Source organism: Chiloscyllium punctatum, chromosome 49, assembly GCF_047496795.1.
Source record: "Chiloscyllium punctatum isolate Juve2018m chromosome 49, sChiPun1.3, whole genome shotgun sequence".
NCBI classification, from domain to species: domain Eukaryota; kingdom Metazoa; phylum Chordata; class Chondrichthyes; order Orectolobiformes; family Hemiscylliidae; genus Chiloscyllium; species Chiloscyllium punctatum.
This window is the reverse complement of record NC_092787.1, coordinates 55,526,938-55,551,596: the sequence shown is the minus strand read 5'-3', so window position 1 is coordinate 55,551,596 and position 24,659 is coordinate 55,526,938. Positions and strand designations below refer to the sequence as shown.

The 24,659-nt window shown below is 42.2% G+C and overlaps 1 protein-coding gene across 7 annotated transcripts in view; it reads left to right on the top strand.

The window, feature by feature from the left end:
• The first annotated feature begins 6,605 nt into the window (after positions 1-6,605).
• Positions 6,606-24,659, top strand: part of LOC140469200 (pappalysin-1-like) — a 323,835-nt gene continuing 305,781 nt past the window's right edge. For 4 of the 7 annotated variants that reach the window (XM_072565489.1, XM_072565488.1, XM_072565487.1 and 1 more), the window contains exon 1: positions 6,606-7,400. In XM_072565489.1, the coding sequence (XP_072421590.1) occupies positions 6,986-7,400 (415 nt within the window). In that variant the 5' untranslated portion in view covers positions 6,606-6,985. Of the gene's footprint in view, positions 7,401-16,740; positions 16,835-20,216; positions 20,240-24,659 lie in introns of those variants that run through there. The other 3 variants (XM_072565491.1, XM_072565485.1, XM_072565490.1) reach the window with 3 other exon arrangements.

Here is a 24,659-nt window from a genome sequence, read left to right as displayed (position 1 = left end):
TACAGACTGTAGGTGGATGAAGTTAGCCAAAAGAATTAAGACAGTTAATAACCCGAATAGAAAAATTGAATTCTGAATTTGTTGAGTCAAACTTAGGACAGCAATGCAAATGATATTGGAAAATATAAGGTGACAAAAGTAGGTGAGATCCTGGCAGGAATTGTCAATTAGATGGAGATTTTTGATATTTCAGCAGTAGAATAGACATCTTTAATGGTGAACTAGATATCAATCATAAATGTCAAGTACAAGACCAAAGTTGTGTGCTATTGGCCTGACCTTCAGCAGGCATCCATGTTGGGGGATGTGATTGAGACCAAACATATGGTTTTGATCTACCAATATTGTACTACAAGAAGTTCTGCCTCATGGATGACTTGAAAGCACTTGTGAAATACAATAAATTAGGTAAATATTTGAATACCACGAAATCAAGATTTACAATGTGGAGTTCATTTAAACTCATATAGCCCTTGTCAAACATATCCAAAGAACTAGCACAGCAAATATTAACAATCCAATACGTTCATGCTCTTAAGTGCTGAAAATATTGTCCTTTCTTTTTTTCATCTTTATTTTGATTAACATCTATCAGTTAGATCGATATTTTGGAATACAAGACATTCTTGAAACTCCTTACCGTAGACATTGTTTAGAAACTAGTGTGTAGCTCCTTGAAGTAGGAAAGTATGCCTTCCAAATGAATAAATTAATGTCCCTTTAGTACAAATGCAGGTTGGTGCAAAATTATGAAATTTAATAACAAAATGCAACACTAGATTTGAGTCTGATGGTGCACAGCGATGTTGTTTATGTACATCTTGTGTGCATATACTGTACATTGAGGCTTGTTGTGACAATTTTAATCTCTGAAAGATGGGTTGATGTCAGCATCACCAGATCAATCAGTTAGAGACCAAGCCAATACAAACTAAATTAGTCCACCTTACAGAACAAATGCAACATCATTTCTTGAAAGCAGAGGAAATCTTTATTTGAAAAGACAGTTCAGAAGCAAGCTACTAATAAAATGCAGTTCAGTGCTTATATTCGTGAGTCTACCACTGACTGACAGTTGTATTTTCTCCCATTGAGGGCTTAACATCAGATGTGAATCCAATTCTAGCTCAAGATTCACATGTACAATTTTAAGCAGATAAACCATGCTACATTTAGTCCTGCACTTCTCATGATCACTAAGACACAAAGTCACAATCTAATACCACTCCAGTCCTGGTTACTTAATTCACATTCGAGATCTTCATGATCTGTTCAGCTCAGTCACTTTTGGGGAGTCTAATATTTAGCATTTGCTGATATATTTGAAACAATATAGTTCTAATGTTTCACTTTGCTGCAAACTCTATCTTATTTATTATGGTTACTTCCTCAAGGAATTTCTAAACATGATATTCACATGTTTAGAAAATTACAGTTTGCAACACACCAGAATTAAAAACTGCTTCCTCCACCTATTATTTCAGTTTCAAAGATGGCTTTATCAATTGAATTTAACTTAAATAATACCAACCTCAAATTACTTTTTCCATTAGCTTTATACTGGATTTTCCAATATAATTTAACTTTTCACTAATTCAACGTAAAATTTATTTTAATTCTATTCAAGTTGCAATTAAAAACACATGCAAATCTTATAGAATTCAATCATAGATTTTTTAAAAATTGAAGAGTCAATAATGTGCTTTTTCGAAGTCCAATGCAGGGCAATAAATCTTGATTTGTTAATCTAAAATTGGGGCAAATCACTACAGTTTTTCAAAACCTCTTTCAATGACAATAATATGAACGTTGTATATATCCAACTTAAACCAGAGCGGGCATTCCCTCACCTCAGATATGTTGTTTACACAGTGCCCGCCTCCAGCCTAACAAATATATTTTCTTAGTTTAGCCAAATTGACAACTTCCAGGTCAGACCCATGCTGAAACGATTTGTTTTGTAGAACGTACTCTGTATTTGTCAAGTGAGCTACGTGATTTGTGTCACCTTATACAGTGCACTTTGATTCACTTGAGAATAAAAATCATGTACTGTACACAGGCATTTAACCACCATACATACTGGAATGAAAACAGAAAATCACTTGGTTTGCCTTTTTTTTTCAGATTGCACTGTGAGAAGAAGTATTGGATATTTCGTTCCAGTTTTCTACTTAATACAGGAACATTTTGTTCGTATTTGCGTATGTCAGACAACAAACTTCAACCAGGCCCCTCTGTGTTCTGATTTTTAAGTCTACGCAACCGAATTTGTAAGCCACCTCTGCTTGCCGTGCAGCTTCATGCTGTCTTTGCCAATGGGGCAACGGGATCCCATCGTGTAAAAGTAGTCCTGAAGCTTTGTGTATAAACCAAGCAAATCTCAGGGACAAACAAGACAACTTTCGCTGCGCCGAAGTCATTCCCTGTCAGTGGGCTAACGGTCAAAAGCTCTTTCATAGCAAATGTCCCGCCTTTGGCTTGCTGATGAAGACTTTTGAAACAGATGTTAGAATTATTAATGCGTTTTGGAATTTTTGGGGGCTCTGCAAGTTTTACTCTAAGTCCCAGTCCCCTGGGAACTCTGTCGAAGAGCTAACTTTGTAAAACTACGATTTGTATGTTTTTTTTTAATCAGGGGAGAAAATATTCTTAGTCCTGTATTTTTTTTCTTTGCGCAATTTCAAAATTTGCATGACTTAGTTTATTTAAGCTCATTATGACTGTAACAGGAAAGAATACTTGCACTTCAGATCATTAATGCCTCCCAGTCAGATTTAGCCAGATCAATTATGTTCAACTCCATTTGAAATCCAATGAATAGTGAACGATTTGTAACCAAGTGTCCACTCAAACTTTCAGTATGCCAATGGCTAAATAGCTAAGTCGTGTATGTTGACATTTTAACCAGAATTAATTTATTTTTCTGCAATAATCCATTAAAATCCGATGTGTAGACCAATTTACTTACCTGTAAATGTTTCAAAGCCCTTACAAGGAGTTCCAGAACTTGCCTGAAATGGCTGGAAATCATGTGAGCAAAATCACTTAAACACTGGCATTCGGGTTATTCAGCCAAGGGCAATCGATAAAACATTGAATATCCCAGGGAACAAGCAAAATATAAACTGCTTTCCCAAGTTTTATTTGGAATCACTCAGTGGAGTACCGTGTGGTAAAAAATCGAAGTCAAACAAAATCTAAGATGTATTTTACTCATCACTTAATATTTATAAATACAATACCCCTCTGTTACTTCCTAAAATATTCGCTTTTCTCTCGCAGATTATTAATTCAGTTGTCACAAGCTCCCTCATTCTCGTGCCTAAAATAAATGATTTTAAAACGGTGCTGATCAACTTTTGAAGACTTTGAGGAGTCTAAACCAGTGAATATTCATTTGCCTTTCATTCAAACTTTCTCTCTCCCGCCTCCCTTCCCTGAGGGGAGAGACAATAGCCCAAATCGTACGGGTGGCGTCTCTAATGTTTAAAGGGATCTGCGAGGTAGACTTTCTCCCATCACTGCAGAGTTCGCCCGGTGTTTGAGCTCTGTGTTGAGATCATGTTCAAATGGCGCTGAGTAAAGAGGTGACTCACTGCAGGGGTGGGAAATGCGAATTGATGTGAACGAGAGGCTGCAATTCCTATTTTGCCGTTTAAAAGTCTGCGTGGGAGAGCTCAAAATTCTGCCACTTCCAAATTAATGATCAATTCACTGAGCAGTCAAGGCCTACTCATCACTGAGACAGCTCAATGAGCTCAACCTACCGCGCAGCGTGAATGTCACCACATCCCCAGCGCAGCGCTGCGTCCGGCAACAGCAAGTGGCAGTCTCCAGCAAAACGCGCGGGTGGGGGATTGGGTGGGGGGGAGCACGATTGGACACCATGTAGGTTGAAAGGAGGTGTGAACGGGGCTGCTTCATTCCGTTAGTTCGTTAGAGTTAGTCAGCTGAGTGGGAAAACTGAAATAGCCATCCTCGTAATTGGCAGCAATATGAAGGAGGGGGTGAAGAACGAAGAAAATAAATTATGGCGGTGTTTATAAACAGACCTCAGTCACCAAGATGACAGGTGCGACAGATGACTCGGCAATTGAGAATTCTCCGGCTATTTTGTGGAATTGCTGGAAGTGTGCGTGACCATAAAGTTGCACATTTGTGGAGATGCTGCTTAATTATCGAGTATGATCCATTAATCCCTTTATTTTGTTTTAAGCAGACACTGGTGACAATAGCAAACAATTATTTGATTTTTTTTCTTTATGTTTGTTATAGATTTGTGTAAAACAAAACGCGGACTGTAATGACATCATTGTAGAACAAACTGGGAGGAGCTAATAATCTCTTTCTGGGGAATAAGTTAACCCTTTCCTTCGAAGAGAAGTATTTCAAAATTATTGCACACTGAGCTTGAGACTCTTTGAAAACCGCTCCCCTTTATTAAAAGGCACCACAGTTTTAAAAAAACATTATCTTGTTGTCAGTCCTGTGGAAACAAATGATCTCTATTCTGTCCAGAAGGTATCGTCATAGGAAACGATTAACTTTTGCTCCAATCACATTATTAAGTCTTTCAAATGTTAGGAGAGGGAAATAGCTGCTACCGCTGTTTTCGTGATGCTAACAGCAGACCCTTAAAACAAGTTGCGAAGTCAGAAGTTAAAGTACCAGTTTGAAATGTAGCGTTGGAAAGGTGGCGAGGCAGAAATCACAACAGGTATTTCTTTAGCGGCAGGGGATGGAACCCAGCCGTGCTTGGAACAAAATCAGTTACCCAGTTCGAAAATAAAAGGCGAGTTCCTAACTTGATTTGTGACGGTAAATGTGTTAAGGGAGTCTGACGCTTGAGAAAAGAGAGCGAGTAGGTGTTTACACTAATTTTGGAGACCGAACGTTATTTGGGGAACCCCTCGTATAATCAGCGCAAGTCCTATCGGCAGGAGAGTTCTATAAATATAAAATGACAGCATCGTTAAAAAGGAAACACCTTCGCTCTTATTTATGCCGGACCTATTGGCGTGAAAACGAAATTAGTTCGAGGTGATGAGCACACGGGCTTGCAGAGGCAGTGGGAACATCAGGGAAGGATGCACTAGTTGATGTGGAGTCCTGAAAACGAACCGTTACTAAGTACCCTCAATATCTCTCTCCCCTCCCAGTTGCTGCAAGTTCCAGCACTTCTTCCCTTCCTCAGCCTGTTCGAGGGAGAAGGAGAAAGGCTGTGACATGACGCGAGTCTCATTGGCTCTGGTTAATTTTGGTTTCGCTTCTCCCTGTGTATTGGAGGGCTGGCGGTATGGGAGGAACACCGATCTGACCAATGCGGTGCGGGAGGACCCCGGGAAGGGGGATTCGACATCACACGAGCGCCAACCAATCTTACAAGTGCTCTGAATTCACAAGCCAGTGGCAGCTTTCAACCAGTCGCGGTCTGTGGAAGTCATTACAAAGTCCCTCAGTTCACATAGTCGGGCGAACCCAGTGCAATACTGCGGCGTTTAGCTCATCCCAAGGTGGAGTTGGAGACGGCTTAGTGCTGGTCGGCAGTTAGCTGTCAAAAGGCTGCAGGATGGAACAAGAGAGTGAACCCAAACTAAGAGGTGGCCCCAATGTACACACACACACACACACAGACATCGGGGTTAAGATTAAACCCTGGAACCCAATCCCCCACCTCTAACCACCCCACCCGTTCCCCAGTAATCCGATTATATGAGAGACCGGAGAAATCTGAAATCCAATTCAACCCGCAGCCCCCCAGCCGAGTTCTCAATGAAAGCGGAGCGTTCTCCCCTCTGTTTCTCTCGCTCACTCTCTCTCGCCGCCTTGTACATTATATCGGAATAGCGTTACATGGCAATGAGTTTCAGGTGGAAAATTACTGATAACACATCACCGGTCGGACGCTCTCTCCCACCACTGTGAGGCTTCAGTCAAGAGGATCTTTCACCTGAAAAAAAGAACACACACACACACAAACATTTCCGAGCAAAATGCCCCTTTTCCTCTCAGTCCCGAAACTTGCCCGCGAACGGATGAAAGCGCCGTCACAGATCCGGCCAGGATCGGCGTGTTTGAAGTAGAATTGCCAGGCCATAACATCTGGAGGAGCTAGCGTGCACCTCAAAGCCCAGAGAGAGCACTCGTCCCGAATCACACATTAATTTATGTAAACACACACACACACACAGAACAGACAGCAGCATTCGTCGGTCACCTGTGGTTAAAACAACTCAATCTGAAACCACACACCGTCCCGGGCCGCGAAAACTGCAAACGCGCGAATTCAAAATAATAAATATTTAACAAGAAGCTTTATTTTCCCCAAAGTCTATCCCCAAAGCAAGCAAAAGGGCTAAACGTCATCTCTGTTTTTACAGGCGGTCGCACGAATCGCTGGGTGTTACCTAAGGTTAAAACACTTGTGTAAAAAGAAACTTTTTAAATATATATTTTTTTAAAATAAAGTTTAACTTCCCCACTCGCAATTATGACGGAATCTTTCAATGGAGAAAGTCATAGGTCTGAAGTGAGCACCAATCTCTGTCTGTGTGTGTGTGCGTGTGTCTCTGCGTGTCAGGGCACCAAAAGCTGGGATCCAGGAGGGAAATTGGATGTTTTCAAACTGATTGATTAGTCAGCCTTAATGTTACTAGAATCCTATCAATGGGAACATTAGAAGGTGGTGCTTTAAATGGTGCAGGCTGATAAATTAGCATATTCTTGTTTATCCATCTCTGTTTCAAGTGCGTGTTTGGGAGGGGGGGAGAGGCAAGAAAAGGGGTCGTGTCTTATTAAGAAAACAGGTTACTCTGTAGCGGATCATTGTGATTGAGGCGGTAGAAGAGGAAACTCGTAAGCGAGCGAGAGAGAGAGAGAGAGAGCGTCTAAAGAGAGAGAGAGTGTGTGTAAGGGGCAGAGAGATTTGAGAGGGGAGCGAGCGAGCAAGAGAGAGAGAGAGAGAGACTTGCCTGGAGAGAAGATGCAAGTTTGTAGTGTGCTACCCGCCCTCTGTCTCTTAGCTCTGGCTGTGGGCTCGGAGTGTGACGGGCAGATGGCAAGCCGGCTCCGGCGCTCCAAACGTGCCCTCCTCATGGCCCAGGATCACCGGCATGGCCCCGGGGCGGACTCCCCGGGATCGTGTGGCACGAGGTTGCCCCGTGGCAAGCGAGCAGTGTCCCCAGCATCTTCAGAGCACCCTCCCCGTCTGCAGCCGCCGTCGCCGCACCACCAGCACCAGCACCACCCGCAGCACAGCCAGGCCAGACTGCTGTATTTCACCGGGAAGGGGAACCAGCTGCGCCTCCGAACCAGCACCGAGCTCCCCAGGCGGAGGTTCACTGTGGAAGTAAGGGTCAGACCTGAAGGCGGGCAGCGATCTCCGGCTGTCATCGTGGGTAAGTGTCAGCCGGTCGGAGAAAACATCAACAAACAAAAAGAAATGTCAACCTAACTTTGTCCGCCTACATAGTGGTAACACGCGGCTTTATTCTGTACACAAGTTTTGTTTCAACTGCTTTTATATTCTGTCAATAATCTCCCATTTGTTAAAGAAAACGTGTTCAGCAGATTTGACTCACTGGGCTAAAGCGAAACGCTGTCTTTCAACCGAACTGAAAATTGCAGCGAACTTAAAAATCTATTAATCCACCAGTTAACCCTAAATGTCATTGTGACACTCTGTAAAGTGCGACCTTGATAGACCTCCCCGGGTTAAGAATAGGATGCTGTGCCTTCAGTATGCATCAAAGTTTTTATTGTCCTAAAATACATCTTTCGCCTGATGTGACTTTCTCAGCCATTGCTAATACCCCTCCCTCTCACACATACACACACATCCAACACGGTGCGTAACCGGGCCACTTTAAGCATCCTGATTCTATGAATGGTTTAAGATATAATTTTGAGTGAGGCGCGACGTTCTGCCCGCGCTCACAGTGAAAGTGCTCGGCGCCTTTGATCCCGATCGCAGCCAACAGAGAGCGTAATCCCTAACTGAAAGGATCGCACAGTCTGTCTCTCTCTCTCTCACACACACACACACCGGGGACAATGTTTTGCCCTGAACTCGTGAAAATGATTTTTTAGAAACCCCTCACAGAACTTACTATCACAACCACTGCAAAAGCTGTTCCCCGGCGCTCCACAAAATAAACAGAGCGAAGATTTCTCGACCCCTTTCCGATGCATTAATCTAAGCCACAAATAATGGAATGAAGTTTGAGATGCAGCACGTTGTTTTACGATTTACAGTATTAGCTTCCCCGGTTTATCATGGGTTTGAAGCAACTGACTTTTCTCTTGCACTCTCAACCTGGCGTTGTTAACTTATTTTTTGCGATAAAGTATGAGATCTGTCATACGACAACGTTAAAATTACCTTCAATTTTGTGGGGGGGGGGGGGGGGGGGAATCTCATCTGTAAAATAACCTGAGGTCAGTGCCTCAGGAGTGACTTGTTAATGCGCCGAATCATTTGGGAGGTCGGGAGATGATCTGTTATCTCATCGCGTGTGTAATCCTGTTTTCAATGTGACATTATTGTTTACGTCTGTGTTCGTGCGATACTATCTGGGAAACGAAGGATCGCGCCTCCTCCCCACCCCCTCAGTGAAGATTTCCCTCACGTTATGACTCTCTCTCCGGCCTCTCTCTCCACCCCCACCGTTGTGCGGCAGAGACCAGCTAAGACCCTGTAAACACCACACACACAGATCCCATCTCTGTTTTCACACGCGGAGCTGTGAACATTTCTCCCGTGTTTCATCCCTCAAACGCGTGTGTTTTCAGCACTTGGCGCGAATGCTGTTCGTGTTCGACAACAGTCAATGCGCACCTTAAAGCTAGCTGCACTCACCAAAAACAACACAGACAGACTGACCAGTCACTCCCCTTTCATACGGTACAGTGACAAAATACGCTGACGGGATCTGAATCCGTTTGCAGAATGATGTCATGTTCTAAGGAACAGTCTCATACCTTCCACGTCCTGTTCTGATATTGCGTTAGATCTATTTAGATTCGCATTGGGTGGCCAGATAAGTCGGCGGCGTGTGAGAACCTTTTTTTTATTATTTGTTAGCGTACAACTGAAACTGTCAGTTTGCTCACTGAAAATCTGTCAGGGAATCACCTACTCCAGAAAAATAAATAAATAAAACTGCCCTTTGAAATAGCGAAGTAAGACTGGATTTCTTTTGGGGGACACATTTTACTGACAAAAGGCATTCACAATCGGCTGGTAAATGTCTGGGAGGCGATCAGTTGATTTTTCAGTCAGGATTTTGTTTTGCTGGTTAAAAGACTCAGCGAGGCGCTGCGCAGGACAGCTTTCGAGGATCGCCCCAACGTGTTTGCTTATTTTGAAGGGCTTGCTGCTTTAAAACAAAAAAAAATGAGGCTTTAGATCGGAAAATCGAGACTGTTTTTGTATCTCCCGTGCGGGATTTGTTGTCAAAACAGGCGTCCGCTCAAAGCGAGGGCACTGGCTCCAGCGCTGACGACAGACTGGATGGCGGTGTCGCCTCGATTAGGGTCTCACCAGCTCACGGTTGTCACATTATGCAACAGCTCTCGGCTCTGCGGGACCCCGGTGGTAGGTGTTCGAGAGCTTCGGGAGGGTTCAGACTTGACGTGGTGGGGATATTTGGAGGGAAAGTGCCAGGGAAGGCAGCACCAGCTCCGAGACTGCAGCAGGTCAACAGAGGACAGGGATTAGGGGGCGTGAGAGGGGATGGGAGGGGGAGGGAGCTTCGTGGGCGTGAGGCGTGACCATCAGTGAATATTATTTCCCCGACCCCGGCAGAGAGAGAAAAAAAGAACGGATTCTTTGAAACACCCAAGAGTCCAAACCGCGATTACAGCTCAGGATAGGACGGGGTTTTACCGACTGCAGTAACCACAGATTCTTTCAATCGCGTGGAAGGAGACTTGTTCTGAATTGCGAACAATAACAGGATCGGCTCTTTTGCGACCCGGGGACTGCACATCTGCTCCGTCCAGAGCAGAGAGTCACAGCAGTATTTGAATTCGGGTCACAGGGGGACAGATCGGGCACAGGACGCTGTCTCTGAGCAAGGGAGAGGGCGTGTTGCATCCAAACCACAACACAACCAGAGAGGGTCTCCGGGCCATGACGGGAGGGTTCCCTGTTTGGGTCACCCGTTAGAAAAAAGGGACATCCAGTCTTCACTCCCTCACCATGACTCTCCAAACCTTTCCCCTCCCCGGTTGGTGGCCTCTTCCCCCAAGACAATGAGAAACCCAGCCCCCCAGGGTGAGTGGGAAACGTCCTGTTTTTTTAACCCCTTCTCCCGCTCTGGATATACACACACACACACACACAGCTCCGACTGATGGACTCCAGCCCACACACTTTCTGATGTGCTTTCCCTTGGTGGAACCGCGGGCAGGCTCAGACGGTCACAAGGTTCAGGGAAAGGAGGGCGGGGGCAAGCCCCTCCTGACTGACCCCCCCCCCCACCCCTCTCCGAACAACAGCCCCTCCCCAGAGAGAAGGCTAAACCCTCCTCCTGATATACAGCGCGCAGCTCACTCACACACATAGACGCGCACACAGCTTTATTGGAAGTTGCCGATTGACTGCACGATTGGCAGCGGGACTGGGAGTTCTCGCTGAATACCCCGATCATAAAACGCAGCAACGTTTGAGAATTTCTCTCTCCATTCCGATGCTGCTGAAAACCTGAAACAGTCACAAAGAGCAAGAGAGACAAAAAAAATTGCTGGAGAAACTCAGCAGGTCTGGCAGCATGTGTGGAGAGAGAAACGGGATTAACGTTTCGAGTGCGGCATGACTTCTTTAGACCTGCAGCGTTTCTTCTGAGGAAGGCTCACTTGACCCGAAACGTTAATTCTGATTTTTCTCGCAATTTCTGTCTGAGTTTCTTTTCTGTTTGTTTCAGGTTTCCAGCATCCGCAGTTTTTTTTTCTCTTTTTTGTATTAAAACGAACTGGAAAGATTCAACAGTGCCAGCGTCTATGGAGAGAGCTAATGTTTCAGGACAACGTAATCCGTTCCTCTCCCCGCAGAGGCTGCGAGACTTTTGAATGTTCCCAGCACTTTTTTTTAAATTTCCGTTGTTCATTTGCTCTTTCGTTATTCACTTTAAGCAAAGCCTCCAAAAGATGGGGGATACAGCACCTAAATGGGGTTCTAATTGAAATACAAAAGACACACTCCCAAGTTCTAGAGGATGTTGCAACCATCAGTGAGAATTAGATTTAAATCTCGAAAAAGAGTCGCGGTGGCAATAAATTTGGGTATATTTAAGATTTCGCCAGGAGGAAACTGCTAAATCCCGCCAATTAGGTGGTGGTGGTGGTGGGGGGAGGTGGGGGGGAGCGGTGGAGGTGAGGTAACATGCATATGAGAATTAAAGAGAGAACAGACTGGACAAGTGTCATTATTTGGCTGACTGGCTCTCCATTATCTGCATTTTCGGTTTTTAGTTCCCAGTAAGTAGGGATACATGTCCTGTCCACAAATGAACCAGGTCAAATCCAGTCCAGTCAGCTGCTGACCCACCAGCCTTCTCTCAGTCATCAGGAGAGTAATAGAATCATAGAGATGTACAGCATGGAAGCTGATCCTTCTGTCCATTCGGACCGATATCCTAAATTAATCTGGTCCCTTTTGCCAGCATTTGGCCCATTTCTCTCCAAACCCCTCCTGTTCATATACCCATCCAGATGCCTTTTAAATGTTGTAATTGTACCAGCCTCCACCACTTCCTCTGGCAGAAGTAAAGTGGTGGAACATGCAATAGTGCTATGAAGGGGCCCACACATATCAATAACCTGCCTACTGGTGCTCAGTGTGGCTTCTGCTAAGACCATTAAGCTACTCTAGTCATTACAGCCTTAATCTAAACACAGACAAAACAGCTGATCTCAAGAGAAGGAAGGATGACTGCCCTTGACATCAAGAAAGTACTTGATTAAGTGTGGCATCAAGGAGTCCCAGCAAAACTGGAACGAACAAGGGGAAGAACTTCCCACAGATTGGAGTCACATCTAGGTCAAAGGAAGATAGTTATGGTTGTTGGAGGTCAATCATCTCAGTGATAGAACACCATTACAGGAGAGCCTTGTGTTAGTGTCCTGAACCCAACCATGCCCTGGGACAAGGGTATGAATCAAAGTTCAACAACTGAAGCCTGGGGTTCGAGGGAGCTTGCTGTGCTCTGTTTGTGGGTGGGGTAACCTTTTTGGGGTTGGGAAATGAGGGCACGGCCAGGGGCCTAGACCAGGAGTAACGCCAGGGCCTGTGATTACAATACCTACCCCGGGCCCAAGCATCTTCAGTTGCTTCATCAACGACTTTCCTTTCATCATAAAGTCAGAAATATCGCTGATGATTGCACACATTTGAAACCACTTCCAACTTCTCAGATACTAAGTCAGTACATTCAGCAAGACATGGACAGTTGGAGGATTTGTGCTATGGGGAGAGGCTGAAAAAGCTGGGGTTGTTTCTCCTGGAGCACCAGAGGCTGAGAAGTGACTTTATAGAGGTTTAATAAAATCACGAGGGGAAGAAATAGCGTAAAGAAACAAGGTCCTTTCCATCGGGTGGGTTAGTCCGGAACTAGAGGGCGTAGGTTTAGGGCGAGAGGGGAAAAATTTAAAAGGGACCTAAGGGGAAACTTTTTCTCACAGAGGGTGGTGTGTATATGGAATGAGCTGCCAGAGGAAGTGGTGGAGGCTGGTAAAATTACAACATTTAAAAGGCATCTGAATGGATATTTGCATAGGAAAAGTTGAGAAGTATATGGGCCAAGTGCTGGCAAATGGGACTAGATTAGGTTAGGACATCTGGTCGACATGGACAATTAGATTGAAGGGTCTATTTCCATGCTATACATCCCCATGACCCTATAATATTCAGTCTTGGCCTAATTAATGACAAGTAACATTTACACTACAATGGTACCAGGCAATGGCCATCTCCAGTAAGAAAGCGTTTAGCCACCACACCTTGACATTCAATGACATTATCTTAATTGAATTCTCCACTATCAACATCTTGGGGGTGGGGGGGGTAGGGTAGGGTTGAGTTGTACCATTGACCAGAAACTTAGTTAGGTTAGCAAATAAATATTCTGGCAATGAGAACAGCTCAGAGTGAAACCTGTGGTGAGTAATTCACTTCCTGACTCCAAGAGCCTAACCACCATCTGCAGGCCACAGGTAACTAGTATGATGGAAGATTTTCAATATGCATCAATGAGTGCAGCTCTAACAACACTCAAGAAGCTTAACATATCAAAGCAGCCCCCTTGATAAGTATTCAATCCACTAATTAAACATTGACTCCCTCTACCTCTGCTGCGTGGTGGCTGGAATGTGTACCATCTGCAAAGTGCACTTCATCACGTCTCCTTCAACAACACCTTCCAACTCCATGACATCTACTGTCTAGCAGGACATATGGGAATAACACCACCCGCAAGCTCCTTTCCCCAAACCCAGACACCATCCTATCTTGGAATTAGTAGAGCTAGAAAATTGTCCAGTATGGAAACAGAACCTTCTGTCCAACTCATCCATCATGACCAGATATCCTAAATTAATATAGTCCCATTTACCAGTATTTGGCCCACATTCCTCTAAATCCTTCCTATTCATGTACCCATGCAGATGACTTTTAAATGTTGTAATTATATTAGCCTCCACCACTTCCTCTGGCAACTCATTTCATACATGCACCCCGTCTGTGTGAAAAGGTTGCCTCATAGGTCCAGTTTATAGCTTTCTGCTCTCACTTTAAACCCATGCCCTCCAGTTTTGGATTTCCATACCCTGCGAAAAAGACATTGGCTATTCACCCTATCCATAACCCTCATAATTTTAGAAACGTCTGTAAGGTCACCCCTCAGCCTCTGATGCTTCAAGAAAAATAGCTTTAGCCTATTCAGCCTCTTTCTTTAGCTCAAATCTTTCAACCCCAGCAACATCCTTGTAAATCTTTTCTGCACACTTCAAATTTAACAATATCTTTCCTACAGCAGGGAGACCAGAATTGAGCGCATTATTCCAAAAGTGGCCTAACCAATGTCCTGTACAGCCAAAACATGATATCATAACTCCTGTACTCAATGCACTGATCAATAAGACAATTGTACCAAACACATTCTTCACTATCCTGTTTACCTGTGACTCTGCTTTGAATGAACAATGAACTTGCACTCCAAGGTCTCATTATTCAGCAATGCTTTCCAGGACCCTAGCATTATGTGTATATGTCCTGCCCTTATTTGCCCTACCAAAATGCAACACCTCAATCTGAATTAAACTCCACCTGTTCTGGGATCATATATCGGAATTCCATTTCCAGTATTACTGTCAGTAAACTGACTGCATTGGCATAAGAAAGTGATTTGCCAACTTCTGAAAGCTGACGACATTTAGGCATCAAATGCTAGCTTGCAATATCCAAACCCAATGAAAGTAGAAGCAAACAGATAATCAATAATCCCAGTTCTCCTCTTTTCCCACTATTAAATACATTTATGGAAATTAAGATAATCAGAACTAATGGCAACTAATCCAATTTATAGAATCAAATTTGAAGTAATACAACAAGAGTAATAGAGGAATGATGAATTCCATTCAAAGTTAGTGTTTGCAATTCATTAACTGAAAGTGCATAAGAAATGGATGACAAATGCAGTGAGAAATATTGGTTGAAATGTAAATGAGCAAAGGTCTTGCTATTTTGAGAAAATATTACACTGTGTGTTTGGCCTTGGTGTCCCTCAGTGGGAAAGGAAGAGACAAGATACATTGCTTGCTTTAAGTAATATTCTATCTTGCTAACCCTGTCCGATAATCTGCACAAGTAGAGATAAGCTCATCTATGCTTTTGATCAGGACAGTGCAGTCTGTTAATTTACATAATTGAGAACTGAATAGTCTGATTTGCAGTTACCCACCTGGAGGTTTACAAATGTAGCAACGACTATTCAGGGAAGGAGGAAGAGTGAAATCAGGGGAAATGCTGGAATCTGTTATTAATGAGGTATTAGCAAAGTACCTAGAAAATCATAAAATTGTCAGACAAAGCCAACATGCTTTTATGAAAGGAAATTATGTTGGACAAATTAGATTTTTTTGAGGATGCAACAAACAAAGTAGATAAAGGGAAACCAGTAGATGGTGTCAACCTTGATTTCCAAAAGGCATTCCATAAGTTGCCAGAAGTTTATTTTGTAAGATTTGGGCTCATGGAGTTGAATTTAATATTTAATATGTTTGGTCGATCAGAGATTGATAAACAGACAGGAAACAAAGAGTTGAGATAGATTAGGCATTTTCAAGTTGGCAGGTTGTAACCAATGGAGTATAATCATTGTGAACACCATTGCTATTCACAATCCATGCTAATGACTTAGGCAAAGAATCAGAATAATATATCTAAGATTTTCACAATACAATTGGTAAGTATAAACGTTACAAAGAGGATACAAAGAAGCTACGAAGAGGTATGGACAGGTCCAATGCATCAGCAACAAGGTGACAAGTGGAGTATAACATGGGGAAAAGTGTGATTTTTTTACGCTGATAGAATAAATAAACAAATTGTTTTTGTGAAAAGCATCAAATTTGAAAAGTGATATTTGGGGGACTTGGAATATATGCAGACAGGACAACAAGAACTTTGGAAGGCAAATGGTACATGGATATCACAAGCAATTAAGAAGGCAAGTGGCATTGTGCCCTTTATTGCAAAGGCGCACACAAATGAACAAATCTTGGTGCAATTTTACAATACTTTGTTGAGAATGCATATAGAGAACATTGGTTCTATTTTTAAGGAAGGATACACTTGCATTTGAGATGGGACAGCAAAACAATATCACTGGTGTGGTCCCTGGGATGAGACAATAGCCCAAGCAACGACACTGAGGAAATTAAATACATGCTCTAATTTATCAGTTTAACACTGAGAGGTAGTTTCCTCTGGCAGAGGCACCTAGAATATGGGAGCAACATCAAGGAATAATGGATTGGTCATTTAGGACTGAGATGAGGAGAAACTTCTTAAATCAACGGATTTGAATATTTGGGTTTCTCCATACTGAAGGGCCCTGGGTGTTCTATAATTGAATATATTTAAGACCAAGGTAGATAGATTTCTAGTCTCTTAGTGAATGAGTGATATGGGGAGCCACTAGGAAAGTAGAGTTAAAATGAAGACTAGCAAGTACACATGTCGTAGAGTCATAGAGTAATACAACACAGAGACAAACCCTTCTGTGCAAATCATGCACCAACCAGATACCCCAGTCTGACCTAGTTCCATTTGCGAGCATTTAGCCTATATCCTTCTCAACACTTCTGATTCATATCCACATCCAGATGCCTTTCAAATGTTGGAATTGTACCTGCCTCCACAACTTTCTCTGGCAGCTTATTCCATACATGCACCATTCTCTGCATGAAAAAGTTACCTTTCAGGTCCTTTTCAAACCTTTCCCCTGTCACCTTAAACCTATGGCTTCTAGGTTTGGACTGCCCTCACCCTGGGGAAAAAAAAGACCTTGTCTATTTACCCTATTCATAGCCCTCATAATTTTATAAACTTCGAGAAGGTCACCCCTCAGCCTCTGAAGCTCCAGGGAAATAGCCCCAGTCTATTTAGCTTCTAAATGTTTTTTTTTTACATTAATTGCAGTGACAATTCCAACACATTTTTATATCCCATATGTGCAGATGTTAAAGAGGGCTGTGATGACAGCCTCCAGGAATCATTAGCCCGACAATATACAATGCCCTGCCTCATAGCTGAAGTGGAGGGACTGAAGAGGTAAGGAAAACCATATATGAGCTTTTTCTTACCTCCCTACCAAAAAAAGTGATAGCCTGCTTCATCAGAGTAATAATTTCTATTTCCCACATCAACAATTCTCCAACCTTTCTGGATTAAAATTGTCACTCGGTGCGAAGTTAAGATAATGCTGTGCTTCAGATCCATTCTCATCATATCAGGTAGAACTTACTAACTTACAGACCAAGAAGACATTGTCCTATAAATCCACAATTTAACGTAGACGCTACAGGCTTCTAATCTAATTCATCAGCATAACACTTTTAAAGCAAATATTTATATATATATATAGTATATAAAGGAAAATGGTGAGATAGGCCAACCTACCCTTCAACAAGAACACGGCTTGGTTGCAACATCTCTGAATTAGATGGATAACAAATGGCCATGAAACAGTGCAGGATGAGCAACAGAGGTAATCTTTAATATGGGAGGACTGAGTCATTGGGGAAGATTGATAAAACCAGGACTCTTCAATTTATAAAGTAGCAAGTGAGAATAAACTTCATAAAATGCAGAAAAGCGAAAGTTAATCTGGTGTACTGTTTCAACTATAAAATGAAGCTGTAGGAGAAAGTGGCACATGTATAAAGAAGTACAAGGCAAGTTCAAGTCCCATGTGGGAAATGTGTTTTCTTCACACGAAGAATGATTCCAGTAACAATTTTCTGGATAGGGGAACAGATGAGTGCACTTTAGAATTGCCATGAAGTAGTTGATTTTGGGTATGAACAGAGGTTTCTACAGAAGGATGAATGAGATACAGTCGGTTCTGACATAATGCAATAGATTGGTTCTTGTGCAATCTCTCGTTATAAGAAAAACGCGAATAGCCGCACCATTTAAACTAATGGGGCCAGAACCACATTATAGCCAATGCAGTTAAGGAAAGTTCATGTTCTACAAATAATATCTAAATTCTTCAATTACATTAAAGCCAATTTAAGAAATACACGTTAGGGCAGAACTGACTGCAAGTTAATTGGTTTTCTTTATCTGTATTTAAATTAGTGAGAGCCGAACAACAACATTTGAAAAAAAAAGTCCCATTAGCTCTCTTTGAACTTAGTGAAAAATTGTCAAAAAGGTATTAAACTCTAATGAGATTTAATTAGATAATATTGAAAGTTTGAAAAATGTCATTTTTCTCCTGGGAATCAAAGCCATTTTTTGTAAGTTAGTCTAATATTATAATTGTAATAAAAAACATTTCTGTGCTTTTACTGAACTGGAATAGATAATACTGGGATTTAACTGAGAGATGTGGTGAAGGAGATGGCTATGATTCAGATCATTTATGTAATATTAGGCACTTTTATTGAATATATCAGGTTTTGGGTGTGCTTCAAACATTTGCTTCTGATTAAGAGTTTAGGACCTCACATGTACATTTATCAAGTCAGCACTTTTCTTCCTTTATAAATTAAAAAAAGATCAGATTATCAATTGTAGTAGTTCTTATAATGGTTTTAGACCAGTTCCAATTCAGAGTATAAGCAAAGCAAAGTCAAAGTGGAATGGACCCATTTCCTTCAGAAAATCTCTCACTGCTGCAAAAACGTTGACGCAAATTGGTTTTCCAAAGTAATTGCAGCTATCTTGCATCATAATATCAAAAATTCATTGCAAAACTAAACTGCATCAATAAACATGGTCATCCAGAGACATTGTATTTTGTTCTCTCTCAATCATAAAAGAAAGAAAAAAAGACATAAATTTACTTTCGGCCTTTCACCAACTCACTATGTATCAACATGTTTTAAAGCTAAAGAGATACTTTTAATGTGTTGTCATGGTTGAACTATTGGAAGTGTGGCACTCAAATTGTGTACAGTGAGCTCTGTGACTATATATTCAGTTTTAGTGACATTGATTGGGATTAATGTTAGGCTTGACAGTTGCGATAATTTTCCTATTTTCTTTTGAAACAGCGTCAAGCCCATCTGAAAGGATAGAGTCTAGGTTTAACATCTCAATCCAAAAGACAGTATAGCACTTCCCTTTTCTACACTGGATGGTCAACCAAGTGTGAGACTTGAACCTGCAATATTTTAACTCAGAAGCAATAACTCAGCCTTGACAATATGTTCTAGTTTATATATTGTTTCTAGTCTTTTTGTTTGAAACAAGCTTTTCCTTTTCTCCTGTTGCATTTGAAAAATGTTGCACTCTGACATGAATAACACACATTATCACCTGAATATCTCACATTAACTTGTTACTCACCTAATCTCTGCAGACTATAAATTATTTCACACAGATTCCAAAACATGGTGGAAAGAATTTTTATCATACACAATGATATCATGCTTGGATATCGCACTACCAATCACATCAGATTGTTTATTTTTTATTTTATTGCTAGGTTATATTTAAGGGGCAGCTTATGACAATAGTTCAATTGAAGCCTTTTTGTGGTGGGGACAACAGGTTAATTTGAGATTTGATGTGTGGGTGTACCTGTTTTAACTCAAAAGTGTGTTTAACTAGCCCATTATATGCCTAGTTGGATACCTTTTGAAGCAGCTAAAAACGTTTACTGTTTATAAAAAAGCGAACATAATTTAGATTTTAAAGTGTCATTGTTGCCATGGTAACTTGGATTGCAAATATACTTTAACCAGCTTTGGCGTGGAGTTGTTAAGTTGATTAGCATAGATGCAATTAAAATGAAATTCAATCCAGGGGATGAGACAAAGGAATAGATGGATATATTGATAGGTAAGATGGAAAAGTATGGGAGGCGAATCACGTGGAGAATGAACACCTGACAGGTTTATTGTCTTGAAAAAAAAAGACAGGACCAACATCAGGCATTGTAATGTTAATATATAACGGAGGGAATGCCCCATTTCAGAATGCAATATTTTTGCATCAATTCTATCTGATGTTACAATTTAGGTTTATCTTTTGTTTTAATAAAAGTTAAGCTAAAATTCAAATCTTACATTGCAGAAGTTGTTGGAATGCTAACCTCTTCAATGGAGTTCCGTCAAGATGAATATGAGGCGATATATAGGCGATAATAAGAATTGGACTGCTTCATTAATTAGAAGGTGTGCGTCTGTGTGCAGCAGATTAAACTACCTAGGTACAAATACACCATTCACTAAATGTAGCATCACAGGTTGGCGAGGCTATAAAACAAACCAAATAAAGCTTTTTCCTGATTTCTAGCAGGGTTATCACTGAAATTATTACATTTAAGATGTAGTTGTATCAAGCCTTGTTTAGATCACAGTAAAGAGTAAAATGTGCAGTTCTGGTCACTATCTTAACAGGATATAAAGGCACATGGGTGCAGAAGATTTATTTTGCTTCCTCCAAGGGCGTTCAACACCTGACGTTATAGCAGCCTTGATCCATACATGGAAAATAGCTGAGGTGAGATTGACTGGCTTTGACATCATGTGGCATCCTTGACTTTATGTGGCATCAAGAAGCTCAAGCAAAACTGAAGTCACTGCAGATCAGGGAGTTAAAGTCTACACTGGTTAGAGTCTTACCAAGCACAAAAGGGTGATGAACGCATAAACAAGGAACAAAAGTAGGTCACTTGGCCCTCCAAGCCTCTTCATCATCAATAAGATCATAGTTGATCTAATTTTAGCTTCAACTCTACATTCTTGTCTAACCCCTGAAATTCTCTCATCCCCTTGATCGTCATACATCTATTTACCTCTGCCTCAAAAAAATCTACAAGTTTTCTATCCATTGGTTTTTGAGGAAGGGAATTTGTAAGACTCACAATTCTTTGCAAGAAAAATGTTTCTTTTTCTTTAACTCTGCTTTTAAATGGACAAACCCTTATTTTTAAACTATAATCCCTCGTTCTCGATTCTCCCACAAGAGGAAACATCCTTTTCATATGCACCCTGTCAAGTCCCCTCAGAATTTTATAAATTTCAAATAAGTCACTCTGAACCTTTTAAACTTCAGAGGATACAGGCTTAGCCTCATTCCAGGTATTTGCCTAATAAACCTTCTATAACTTCAATGACTACTGAATGCAGTAGTCCAGATGGGAGTCTCGCCATTGCCCTGTATAAATGAAGTATAATTCCCCTGTACTTGTATTCACTTCCCCTTAAAAAGAAACATAACATTCCAATATGAAAGGATATTGGAGTAGGAGGGGAGGATCCATTTGTTGTGGTCCACACTGGGACTAACAACATAGGCAAAGCTAGGATGGAGGACCTGTTTGGGGATTATCAAGCACTAGGAAGGAAATTGAAGTACAGGTCCTCAAGGGTTATAATCTCCAGATTATTGCCAGAGCCACGTGCCAATTGGCACAGGGATAAGAAAATTAGGGAAGTAAACATGTGGCTAAGGGATTGGTGTGGGAAAGAGGGATTCCATTTCATGGGGCATTGGCATCAGTTTTGGAACAGGGGGGAGCTGTACCGTTGGGACGGTCTCCGCCTGAACATAGAACATAGAAAAATACAGCGCAGTACAGGCCCTTCAGCCCTCGATGTTGCGCCGACCAAAGCCTACCTAACCTACATTAGCCCAATAACCTCCATATGCTTGTCCAATGCCCGCTTAAATGACCATAAAAATGAACCGATCTGGCACCAATGTTCTAGTGAAGAGGATAAATAGGGTGGTCAGTAGGACTTTAAACTTCTGATTTGGGGGGAAGGGAAAGTGAAAACGACAGGGAGTATGGAGTTAAATGGAAAGATAAGCAGGAGGATAACATGTACGCAGGTGGATTTAAGCTTGAGGCAGACTAGGAATGCAACAAAAGGGAAGGATAACTTAGGACATCTCATGAATTCCAATATCTCTAATGATAAGAAAGTTACCATTAAGGCACTTTACCTGAATGCTCGTAGCATTCGTAACAAAATAGATGAACAAACGGCACAGATCATCGTGAATGATTATGATGTGGTAGGCATCACAGAGACATGGTTACAGGGGGTTTAGGACTGGCAGTTAAACATCCAAGGATTTACAACTTATCAAAAAAGACAGGGAGGTGGGCAGAGGGGGTGGGGTGGCCTTGTTAGTTAAGAACAAAATTAAATCTATGGCACTGAATGACATAGGGTCGGATGATGTGGAATCTGTGTGGGTGGAATTGAGGAACTACAAAGGCAAAAAAACCATAATGGGAGTTATGTACAGACCTCCTAACAGTGGTCAGGACCAGAGGTACAACATGTATCGGGAAATAGAAAAGGCATGTCAGAAAGGCAAGGTCATGGTGATCATGGGGTCTTCAATATGCAGGTGGACTGGGTAAATAATGTTACCAGTGGTCCAAAGAAAGGAATTCTTGGAATGCTTACAGGATGGCTTTTTGGAACAGCTTGTCATGAAGCCCACAAGGCAGCAGGCTATTTTGGACCTAGTGCTATGTAATTTAGATTTTTTTTTAGATTACTTACAGTGTGGAAACAGGCCCTTCGGCCCAACAAGTCCACACTGCCCCGCCGAAGCGTAACCCACCCATACCCCTACATTTACCCCTTACCTAACACTACGGGCAATTTAGCATGGCCAATTCACCTGACCTGCACATCTTTGGACTGTGGGAGGAAACCGGAGCACCCGGAGGAAACCCACGCAGACATGGGGAGAATGTGCAAACTACACACAGTCAGTCGCCTGAGGCGGGAATTGAACCCGGGTCTCTGGCGCTGTGAGGCAGCAGTGCTAACCACTGTGCCGTAATGAACCAGACTTTATAAAAGATCTTAAAGTAAGGGAACACTTAGGAAGCAGCGATCATTATATGGTAGAGTTCAGTCTGCAGTTTGAAAGAGAGAAGGCAAAATTGGATGTAATAGTGTTACAGTTAAATAAAGTTAATTATGAGGGCATGAGAGAGGAACTGTTGAAAATCGACTGGAAGCAGAGCCTAGCAGGGAAGACAGCAGAGCAAAAATGGCAGGAGTTTGTGGGTATAATTGAGGACACAGTACAGAGGTTCATCCCCAAGAAAAGAAAGATTATCCGGGAAGGGATTAGACAGCATGGCTGACAAAGGAAGTCAGGAAATGTAATAAAGAAAAAGAGAGATCCTATAAAGTGGCCAAGAGCAGTGGGAAATCAGAAGATTGGGAAAGCTACAAAAACAAACAGAGGATAACAAAGAGAGAGATAAGGATGGAGAGGATCAAATATGAAGCTAGGCTAGCCAGTAATAATCGAAATTATAGTAAAAGTTTCTTTCAATACATAAGAAACAAATGACAGGCAAAAGTAGACATTGGGCCACTTCAAACTGATGGTGGAAGGCTAGTGATGGGAGGTAAGGAAATAGCAGGAGAAATTAATAAGTACTTTGCATCAGTTTTCACAGTGGAAGACATGAGTAATATCCCAACAATTAAAGGGAGTCAGGGGGCTGAGTTGAGTATGGTTGCCATTACAAAAGAGATAGTGCTAGAAAAGCTAAAAGGTCTTAAAATTGACAAATCTCCTGGCCCCGATGGGCTACATCCTAGAGTTCTGAGGGAGGTGGCTGAGGAAATAGCGGAGGCGTTGGTTGAGATCTTTCAAAAGTCACTGGAGTCAGGGGAAGTCCCAGATGATTGGAAGATCGCTGTTGTAACCCCATTGTTCAAGAAAGGATCAAGACAAAAGATGGAAAATTATAGGCCAATTAGCCTAACCTCGGTAAGTTGAGGGCCCATGGTGTTCGAGGTGAGCTGCTGGCATGGATTGAAGATTGGCTGTCTGACATAAGGCAGAGAGTTGGGAAAGAGGTTCTTTTTTGGAAAGGCAGTCGGTGACAAGTGGTGTCCCACAGGGTTCAGTGTTGGGGCCACAGCTGTTCACGTTATATATTAATGATCTGGATGAAGGGACTGGGGGCATTCTAGCAAAGTTTGCCGATGATACGAAGTTAGGTGGACAGGCAGGTAGTACTGAGGAAGTGGGGAGGCTGCAGAAGGATCTAGACAGTTTGGGAAAGTGGTCCAGGAAATGGCTGATGAAGTTCAATGTGAACAAATGCGAGGTCTTGCATTTTGGAAAAAAGAATACAAGCATGGACTACTTTCTAAACGATGAGAAAATTCATAAAGCCAAAGTACAAAGGGAGCTGGAAGTGCTAGTCGAGGACTCTCTAAAGGTAAACATGCAGGTTGAATCTGTGATTAAGAAAGCGAATGCAATGTTGTCATTTATCTCAAGAGGGTTGGAATATAAAAGCAGCGATGTGCTACTGAGACTTTATAAAGCTCTGGTTAGGCCCCATTTGGAGTACTGTGTTCAGTTTTAGGCCCCACACCTCAGGAGGGATATACGGGCATTGGAGCGTGTCCAGCAGAGATTCACACGGATGATCCCTGGAATGGTAGGTCTAACATATGAGGAACGGCTGAGGATCCTGGGATTGTACTCATTGGAGTTTAGAAGGTTAAGGGGAGATCTAATAGAAACTTACAAGATAATACATGGCTTGGAAAGGGTGGACGCTAAGAAATTGTTTCTGTTAGGTGAGGAGACTAGGACCCGTAGGCACAGCCTTAGAATTAGAGGGGGTAAATTCCGAACAGAAAGGCGGAGACATTTCTTCAGCCAGAGAGTGGTGGGCCTGTGGAATTCATTGCCGCGGAGCGCAGTGGAGGCTGGGACACTAAATGTCTTCAAGCCAGATATTGGTCAATTCTTGATGTCACAAGGAATTAAGGGCTACGGGGAGAATGCGGGTAAGTGGAGTTGAAATGCCCATCAGCCATGATTAAATGGCGGAGTGGACTCGATGGGCCGAATGGCCTTACTTCCACTCCTATGTCTTATGGTCTTATGGTCTTATGTTCGTTCCTGATTATTTGCT